The sequence below is a fragment of the Micropterus dolomieu genome, linkage group LG17 (genome assembly GCF_021292245.1).
Source record: "Micropterus dolomieu isolate WLL.071019.BEF.003 ecotype Adirondacks linkage group LG17, ASM2129224v1, whole genome shotgun sequence".
In the NCBI taxonomy this organism is placed as follows: Eukaryota; Metazoa; Chordata; class Actinopteri; order Centrarchiformes; family Centrarchidae; genus Micropterus; species Micropterus dolomieu.
Genome location: NC_060166.1, coordinates 18,697,027 through 18,706,722, shown reverse-complemented (window position 1 = coordinate 18,706,722; position 9,696 = coordinate 18,697,027). Strand labels below are relative to the sequence as shown.

Genomic DNA, 9,696 nt, shown 5'->3' with positions numbered 1-9,696 from the left:
GCAATATTCTTATAGCCTAGGCCATCTTTATGTAGTGCAACCACTCTTTTTTTCAGATCCTCAGTTCTTTACCATGAGGTGCCGTGTTGAACTTCCAGTGACCAGTATGAGGGAGTGTGAGAGCGATAACACCAAATTTAACACACCTGCTCCCCATTCACACCTGAGACCTTGTAACACTAACGAGTCACATGACACCGGGGAGGGAAAACGGCTAATTGTGCCCAATTTGGACATTTTCACTTAGGGGTATACTCACTTTTGTTGCCAGCGGTTTAGACATTAATGGCTGTGTGATGTGTTATTTTGAGGTGACATAAAATTTACACTGTTATACAAGCTGTACTTTAACTACTTTACATTGTAGCAAAGTGTCATTTCTTCAGTGTTGTCACATGAAAAGATATAATCAAATATTTACTAAAATGTGAGGGGTGTACTCACTTTTGTGAGATACTGTTTATACTTATACACACATGAATTATTGGTGGAAATTGAATTGGAATTTAGAAATCCAAAAGGCAAGTATTTAACTCCTCACCAGCAATCTGTGTGCATTACCCAGATCAAATGTAAGTATAAACAGTCTTCAGTTATATCCAAGCTTCCTCCAGACTATAACCAAACGTTCACCGCACTTCCGAAGCAGTCGACTCCTCTGTTCTCATTTGATGTCAAAAAGCTCATCACGTCCAGTAATGCTTACTTTGAGTGTCATTTGTGTCACACTGGAATATTAACTCACTTTCACAGATAATGGAATATGTGACATCATGTCCTTAGTGAAGTATCTTGTAAACGGAGCAGCCAGTCAGAATAAGGGACAGAGATTCAGTTCTCCCAAAAACAGCGACAGAGATTTAGTCTTAGTGGAGGGAACTCCTATTTTTTGAGTTACTACTGCAGTAGTATATTCATAACTTGTGAATTAACAGGCTTCCTGATAAATCATGATTTAGAAATCATAATTTTCTTTATTACTGAACTGGTGGCAGCACACACCAACACCTAGTTTTATGTTAACAGGTATGGCTAGACTGGTTATGCAACGTTAAGAACAATCTTTAAGACGCTTTGTAATTGTGAAATGTGTTTGCTGTGCAGTTTTACTGTTGGAGAATTTTTTGTTTGAAACTCTGAATGAAAAAGCATAATTTCAGTGGGCAATTTACTAAATTGTAATCATAAACTTTCTCCATGAAAGTCACGTTGTTGCATCCCAATCCTTAAAAACCGGAATTATGAAGCTTTCTCACAACGGCAGCTAAACATACCAGCTCATGCTTTCTGTCTTACTTGTTTCCTGTTCTTCTTTACTTCTCCTCTCTATCAGTCGGTGAATCAGGGTGGAGACCAGGAGTTGGAAAATCTCGTGACCAAGCTAGCAATTCTCAAAGACCTGCTGTCCTCTATAGAGAAGAAGGTACACACATATGTAGGCATGCACACTCACACATGATCACTTCGACTCCCTCTCAGTCACACAGTCACTCACACAGACAGCTGCAAGTTTGGGGTGGTTAGTTTAGATAACCCTCCCCCAGACGATGGATCATCTGTCCAGAAGCCCTTCTAGCTGCGTGTGTAGTCCAGCATAAAGACTTCAGGCTGGTGCATGTGTGTGATAAAGTGAGAGAGAGAGACCCTTCTCTTTTGCAGACTTGGCATACAGTACATGGATGGCACGCAGATTTGGAACAATGAGGGGGGATTTTGACATTTTTGGACAGAGCAGCAGTTTATCCACTTGTTGATACAACGCGTTAAAAAATATTTGCATATGGTGTAATGCTACGAAAGCCAGATGTAGAGGGTGCACGCCATGCAGGTCACAACAGAAGGTTTTTGTTTAATGCCTAACAGGATTTTCCAGCACAGTAAACCTCACATTTTACCTATAATTTGCAAATACAGTTTGTCCAGCTCTGCCTTGTTAACAGGTCATACCATTTCTACTTGGACTTCACTTGTAAGAAGGGGCTTTAGCTGCCTGGGAAGGAAATGGCTTCAATGCAATCAAGCTCCATGTCTTGACTCATGTGATGTCAGTGGCTCCACCTTCTCTGCTCCTGTTAGATCACATCCAGGAAATGAGGAACTGTTTCCTTTTTGACACTGAAGCTGAAAACAATCAATATCTGTTTGTCTTTTCGCGTGTGTGTGTGTGTGTGTGTGTGTGTGTCCTTTCGGTCCGCTTTTTATTTTTTTTGTTTAATTGTTTCTCCCTCTGGCTCGCCCCTTCTCTGTCTTTGTCCCCTTAGGCTCTAAAGGCTCTCCAGGACATGAGTTTGTCCTCTCCCTGCCCCCTTCCTCCCCTCTCCATGCGTCACAGCAAAGCCATTCCTGTGCAGGCCTTCGAGGTACGCGTGTACATCCGCCCACACACAAGCCATATACACATACACACACAGACACACACAGACATGTTGTTCTTGGTTGTCTTTCTGCATGGTGATAAGAGGTCAGTATTAAGGCAGCAGTGATGATGTCATCCATGTCTAGCTTTTGGCCAACTAAAAATTTTTTTACACTTCTCTTTACACTTTAATCAGGAAAGGAGGTGAGCTGAAATATCTGCATTATGGCAATTAAATGTAAACCCGTACTTAAGACCAGTGTTTCCCACATACACACTTTACTTGGGTGGCCGACCCGGTATATTAACAGCTGCCAGATTATGTTTGGTGACCTGTTTGAGCATTTTGCAGAGAAACACAGAGAGATATGTTATCTGGTAGAGACAGAAGACAGAAAGAGGCAGGGTAAGCAGGTGTGTGTTTGCAGTAAGAGACCAGAGGTGTAGGTGTGTGCGTGTGGGGAAAAGAGAACTGAAGGGAAAAGCAAGGTGAGCAGATTCAAGTAGTGATTAAACACTAAAATAAGGTGGAGAATGAAGTAGTATTAAATGGTGAAAAAATAAATAACCTACTAGATAGGAATATACCCCGCTGCCCTCCCTTTTATACTCAAAATCTTAAATCTATTTGCTGTTCAGGAATATGAAACTTTGGAAAAGATAATTGCGATTTCAGTCTGGAGGCAAACCCGACCTTTGTTGTAGAGTTCTGAAACACCTCCAGATTTAATTTATTAAATGGCATTGTGAAGGAATGGTGGTTTTGTTTCACAGCGGAAGGACTGAACCCGAATTACCGTAAAACAGGCTGTGAGGTCTGAACGCACTGCAGACAGTTTGTCAGCAGAGCTGATGTGAGACCAAAGGAATGTTTGTAATGCACTTCCTGTTCATCATCAGTGACTTTGTCATAGTTTATGGTATTTATCACTTTTGGCATCATTACCGACCTGATAAAATAACTTCTAGGCACTGGAAGGAGACTGTTGAAGAGTAGGAGAGAAAAACGGACAAAAGACATATTGAAGAGGAATAAAAGAGTAGAGGGATAATTATCAATGGGAACATGTGGAGAAAAGTTTGAGACAGTGAAGGAATAAGAGTTGAAATATTTGAAATATCAGCTGTCAGCTGAGCCTGCATCCTTATGTGGTAGCCTCCTTTCAGCAGCTTCCTGTTAAACAGGAACAGAAATGTTGTTACGATGAGGTTTAGATGTAGCACCTGATTCGCCCACTGACAAACAAAGACATCCCATTGAGTTTTTACATGATATATGACACAAAGTCAGAATAAATTTGTGTCTTCTGGTTTTCATTTGATTCTGAGAAATTATGAGTTTTACGTTTCTTAGAGCCAAACCTATGGATTCAAACACAAAAGGCCCACTCTGTGAACTGCCTTCTCAAACTACAATCGAGAGAATCAGCACATTGTGCGTGTGATCATCAAAATTCTTGCTTTCTGCTTTCAGATTTCTAACCTTGCTGGTGGCATGGTGGCAACTGCTAGTTAATATCATAGAAGCAGCAAGCTTGTTTTGTTTGTGATAACAATAGAGGGAGAGAGTGCCGATGAGTCCACTACTTTCACTTTGGAGACCCCTGGTGGTGTGAAGATTTGATGTGATTTGGAAGTAGAGGCCTCCGTAGACACGAACACTTTCATCATTTTATTTTTCACAAACACCTTTAGTTTCTGCAAGTTTGTGTTTTAATCCTCCTCTGATCCTCTTCAGGTAAAGCTGGATGTTTACCTGGCAGAGCTGACAAAGATAGGAAAGAGCCAGAAGTATACTCTGTCTGTGGACGTGGAGGGAGGACGACTGGTGGTGATGAAGAAAGTGAAGGACAGCCAAGAGGACTGGACCACCTTCACACATGACAAAAGTGAGAATTACACAAACACTCTACACACAATAACTTAACTGTGAGATGAGTAATCAAGTGTTACCCCCGGGAAATGATTGCGTTAGTGACGCATCTCATCTTGTGATCAGTTTAGTTTGCAGATGACAGCCTAAACAATAGCAAATATAGCCAGATTCATTAAATATGTGGCATTTCCTCTTTAATATTCATTTTTTATTTTGTTATTGTGGGTCTTCTGTATTTCAGGCGAGGTGACCATGAAAGCAGATTAAATGTCTTTGAACTACAGGTCAAGAGATTAAATGTTTTTTGATCCAAGCTTGTAATAACAAAATATTCTTGATGGTATCTGTTTGAGCCACAGTTGAGGTAAAGACATAAAACATTGGGTGAAGATTTAACAGCATCTTTAACAATGTTTTTATCATTTTGTCTCCTATTTCCCTTAATTTTTCATGCCTTTTCATTGTTCTCTTTCCTTGACTTTTCAACTCTTCTTTGACCTTGCTTTTTCTCCCTGCCTTTCTGGCTTTCCTATCTCTGACCTTCTGTCTGTCTCAGTCCGTCAGCTGATCAAGTCTCAGCGGGTGCAGAATAAACTGGGCATTGTTTTTGAGAAGGAAAAGGACAAGAGCCAGAGGAAAGACTTCATCTTTGCTAGTGCCAAGGTCTGCGCGCGCACACACACACACACACACACTCTTAACACACTACCGCACACATTTGTAGATATAAGGAAACACAATCTTTTACAGTATTCAAACATACAAACACCTACCTGCAAATGTACAGTGTTTTACACATTCCTATTCAAACTGACCCTTTTTTATTTGTATATCTATAGTCAGATGTAGAACACTAACAGGGCATACCCATATGCAAATGCATAGATGTGTCTCTTTTAATGAAGAAAATCTGATGGAAAATGCCAAAGAGAGTTGTCTGCCCACAGTGTTGTACATAAGAGAGCTGTTAAGAAATAAACTGTTAAAAGGGTTTAATGAAAGCACATACTCACATCCAAGTAAGGTTAAATCAAGGCCAACTGGACTTGATTGAAGACACTGGAATACGTTTCTCCTCTCATCACATATACACTCACTGATTGTTAGTAAGCTTTTTAGGTGGTGGTACTAAAAAACAAGGTGCCCGTTTGTGGAAACTTCCCCTCACTGATGTGTGTGTGTTTCAGAAGCGGGAGGCATTTTGCCAGCTGCTGCAGCTGATGAAGAATAAACATTCCAACCAGGACGAGCCAGACATGATCTCCATCTTTATAGGCACCTGGAATATGGGTTAGACACACACCCACACACACACATCTCTTAGTCACAGTCTTTTAGATGTGTTTTTCCTTTTAACATAACCTACATTAATAGCAAAACAGATTGACTTATGCTCCTTCAAACTTAGCTTTTCGCTTTCGTTTTTCATCAGTTTTTCCGGCTTTATTGCCGAAACACGTGTTACCTATGACAGAAATACAGTCATTGTAAAAAGGAAGATGGCGTTTTTGGATTAATGAGCAGCGGACCACGATTCACCCTGCCTGATCAACCGAACCAGGCACCACGACAGGTGCATTGATCACTCAGAGGAGAGAAAAGAGAGCCTGGATAGGAGCGTTGTTGGTCCTAAAGGTCCTGTCTGGACAAAATGGGACTGATTTTGGCCAAACAACGGAAATCAGAGACTGTTGTGCCCACATCTTTACAGAGACCTGCCCCATCAACCCAGATCAAGCGGGCTGGCCATGTTCCGAGATGACAGTGTAAGACGCAAGATGAGAGGAAGTGGATGCTTGATGCTGAACACAGTCAAGATGGACACTGTTTCCCAAATGTCAGACCTTTTAATGTCAATATATAAACATATTATCATCTTGTTACTGCTGTTTACATTCGCCTCAGACGCAAATTCAAAAAATGCACTGCAGAATGTTCTGGTTGTATACAGCTATTTATAGAGCCTTTGTATGATCTATAAATAGCTGTATATAACCTATTGTTTTTTTTTAAATGTTAACATATTTTAATACACTTAATTATCTGTTATGTTATGTGTGTGTAGCATTACGGGACTTCAAACTTTTTTTTTGTTGTACAACCTTGTGTTGTATAATGACAAATAAACTACCTTGTAGATATTTTCATATGTTGCATGAATTTCCAGAGCATGAGATTAGTATTTTTGATGAGAATGTACTGTTTTGGTCTTTGTCTGCAGGCTCAGTGCCATCGCCTAAGTCTGTGGCCTCATGGGTGTTGTGTCGCGGCCTCGGGAAGACTCTAGACGAAATGACGGTCACCATCCCCCATGACCTTTATGTGTTTGGCAGCCAAGAAAACTCTGTGTGTGATCGTGAGTGGGTGGAGTCGCTGCGTGCCATGTTGAAAGAACAGACAGAACTGGATTATAAACCGGTGAGGAAAGAAGGCGCAAACAAAGATTTTAGGTTTTAAATATAGGACCATTATGCTAAATATTACATTCTTTGATTACGTTAGTTTTATTTGTGCTTTGCTCACACTGACCAAACCCATTAAAATCATGAGGGGGAAGTAAAAGTGGAGATGATGTGTTTGAAAACTAAAGATAAGAAAGACGGGGCAATTATTTTTGTACAGTGTGAGCGCAGGCGTTATGACTATAGGTTCCATATTGTCTGTTGTTGTTATTGGTTATAGATCGCAGTGCAGACTCTGTGGAACATAAAAATTGCCGTGTTGGTGAAACCGGAGCACGAGAACCGGATCAGCCACGTGGGAATGTCCAGTGTCAAGACGGGCATCGCCAACACACTGGGTAACAACAGTGTTCAGTATTTATTCCTCCTTCACGTGCTTTTCTTCCAAACTCAAATGATCAAACTCTAGGAGGAAAATGTGAACCATGGAACAACAGCACAATCAAACGCTGACTTTTTCTGTAAACAAAGGCGCTATTATGATTGTATTTCTGCAGCTCTTGTGGTCACAACAAAAAAATGTGACTTCAATTAAGAAAAAAAGCATTTGGTGTGTCAGTGATCGAAATACCATGCCTTTCTTTTAAACTCTGTAAACCTTAAAAGTTTCATTTTCTCTTTTTAAAGTGAGAAAATGAAACCACAGCTGTGTGTCTGTGTACAGCTGTGTATTTTAGTGCGATTCATTATCACAACAGGAGCAAAATTCTATGCTCTTTGCTTTTTTTTTTTCTATAAAGTAATGCTTGTTGTTAGTCAGTTTCTGTCAGTTAATTTTTATGTGTTTTGATGGTTTCCTAGGCAACAAAGGAGCTGTGGGTGTGTCCTTCATGTTCAACGGGACATCTTTCGGCTTTGTGAATTGTCACTTGACATCAGGAAATGAGAAGATAGCCAGGTACCTACCACTGTCTACACACATTATGCATTGCTGTTTCATTTTATTTGATGATATACTTTTACACTGCGCCGCACACGCACGCACGCACGCACGCACGCACGCACGCACGCACACACACACACACACACACACACACACACACACACACACACACACACACACACACACATCACTCTTAGTACCTGTGATACATGTGACCTTTGCAGGAGGAACCAGAACTATCTGGATATCCTACGGCTGCTCTCCCTAGGAGACAAGCAGCTGAGCTCCTTTGACATCTCACTGCGCTTCACACACCTTTTCTGGCTGGGAGACCTCAACTACAGGCTGGATATGGACATACAGGTGAAGCAAAACACCCCCCCCCCCACACACACACACACACACACACACACACACTGATCAATGGCAGATTTGGATGACACCTCATTCTCTTTTGCATCTTTGTGCAGGAGATTTTAAACTACATTAACAGGAAGGAGTTTGACCCCCTGCTGAAGGTGGACCAGCTCAACCTGGAGAGGGAGAAGAACAAAGTGTTTTTACGCTTCGGTTAGTCGGACTGTGTTTCTACCAGGTGTCTGTTTTACAGCGCTGCTTACCTCCTCTCCTTGTGCACAAGTTGATTATTAATAGTTTGGTTTTAAATGATTAAAATATATCAACAGTGACAGAAGGTCACTTGCAGCAAATGTGATGACACACACTTCCCAAAAGCATCTGCTCACCACTGCTGTTGTGCAAGCAAGACCGTTGGCTTTCTTAGTTACATCACCACCAAGGTTTCTCTAAGAAATGTCATTATATGTAAACACTATGACTTAAAGGAAAAATGATTCAAGGATGGGAAATATTTATTAAAAGATGCAGTTCAACCATTATCAAAGTTGCTCCATATAGATTATTAGCCAAATGTATCATCATCTACATCAGTATAAAGAAATGGTGACCATCTGTGTCATATCACTGTTTGTGCTAGTGTTTCTCAAAAGTAACACTCTTCAGCCTTTTGCCGTTGTGAGAAACTTGCTGATTGGGGAAATTGCTCTCTGAGCCACCGGGTATCACAGATACTGTAAATAATAATAATAATAATAATAATAATCTTTATTTTAGAGCACTTTTCAAAAACAAGTTACAAAGTGCTTTAACAAGTGTAAAGACAATAAAACCAAGAGACAATAATACAAAAACAATACAAATAAAAGCATGAAAACATTGAAAAGACTAAAATACAGATAAATATAAAATTAGTAAAATACAATAAAATAAAAGGGATAAAATAAAGTCAAATAAGATCGGGAAAGGCTCTCCTATAAAAGTATGTTTTAAGAAGGGACTTAAAAGAGTTCACTGACTCAGCTGACCTGATTTCCTCGGGCAGCCTGTTCCAAAGCCTCGGGGCCCTGACAGCAAACGCTCTGTCCCCTTTAGTTTTCAGTCGAGACTCTGGAACAGATAGCAGACCTCTGCCCGAGGATCTCAAGGTACGTGCTGGTGTGTATGGGACTAAAAGGTCAGAAATATAACAAGGCGAGAGGCCATGAAGAGCTTTAAAAGTGATCAATAGATACATACTGGGAGCCAGTGTAATGAAGCTAAAATAGGAGTAATGTGGTCATATTTCTTTGTTCTGGTTAAAAGCCTGGCAGCTGAGTTCTGGACAGTCTGGAGTCGATCAATAGATTTTTGGGTTAAACAGGTGAAAAGGCTGTTGCAATAATCCAGGCGTGATGAGATGAAGGCGTGTAAAATGTTCTCGGTGTCCTTAAAAGTTAACATAGATCGAATTTTTGCTATATTTCTAAGTTGATAAAAACATGATTGAACAAGCTTTGTGGTGTGCTGCTCGAAATTTAAATTACTATCAAACCAAACACCAAGGTTCTTTGCCACAGGCTTAATGTGATTTACTAGGGAACCAGCAGATGGCAATATTTGTTTTGCCATCTGCTGGGACCCAATGACCAGGATTTCTGTTTTGTCTGAGTTCAGCTGGAGGAAATTATTTGACATCCATTTTTTAACTTCACAAAGGCAGTTGTTAAGTGAACTCAGCATTCCAGGGTCTGTGGATCTGACGGGCAAGTATATTTGTGTG

The 9,696-nt window shown here is 40.5% G+C and overlaps 1 protein-coding gene across 1 annotated transcript in view; it reads left to right on the top strand.

Moving 5' to 3' along the window:
- The window catches only part of LOC123986090 (phosphatidylinositol 3,4,5-trisphosphate 5-phosphatase 2A-like), a 50,398-nt gene extending 41,983 nt beyond the window's left edge, over positions 1–8,415 (top strand). Inside the window, exons 7-16 of the mRNA XM_046074170.1 lie at positions 1,334–1,423; positions 2,262–2,360; positions 4,095–4,245; positions 4,789–4,895; positions 5,420–5,522; positions 6,454–6,650; positions 6,915–7,032; positions 7,496–7,592; positions 7,802–7,940; positions 8,048–8,415. Coding sequence (XP_045930126.1) covers positions 1,334–1,423; positions 2,262–2,360; positions 4,095–4,245; positions 4,789–4,895; positions 5,420–5,522; positions 6,454–6,650; positions 6,915–7,032; positions 7,496–7,592; positions 7,802–7,940; positions 8,048–8,152 — 1,206 coding nt within the window. The 3' untranslated portion in view covers positions 8,153–8,415. The remainder of the gene's footprint in view (positions 1–1,333; positions 1,424–2,261; positions 2,361–4,094; positions 4,246–4,788; positions 4,896–5,419; positions 5,523–6,453; positions 6,651–6,914; positions 7,033–7,495; positions 7,593–7,801; positions 7,941–8,047) is intronic.
- Positions 8,416–9,696: the final 1,281 nt, after the last annotated feature.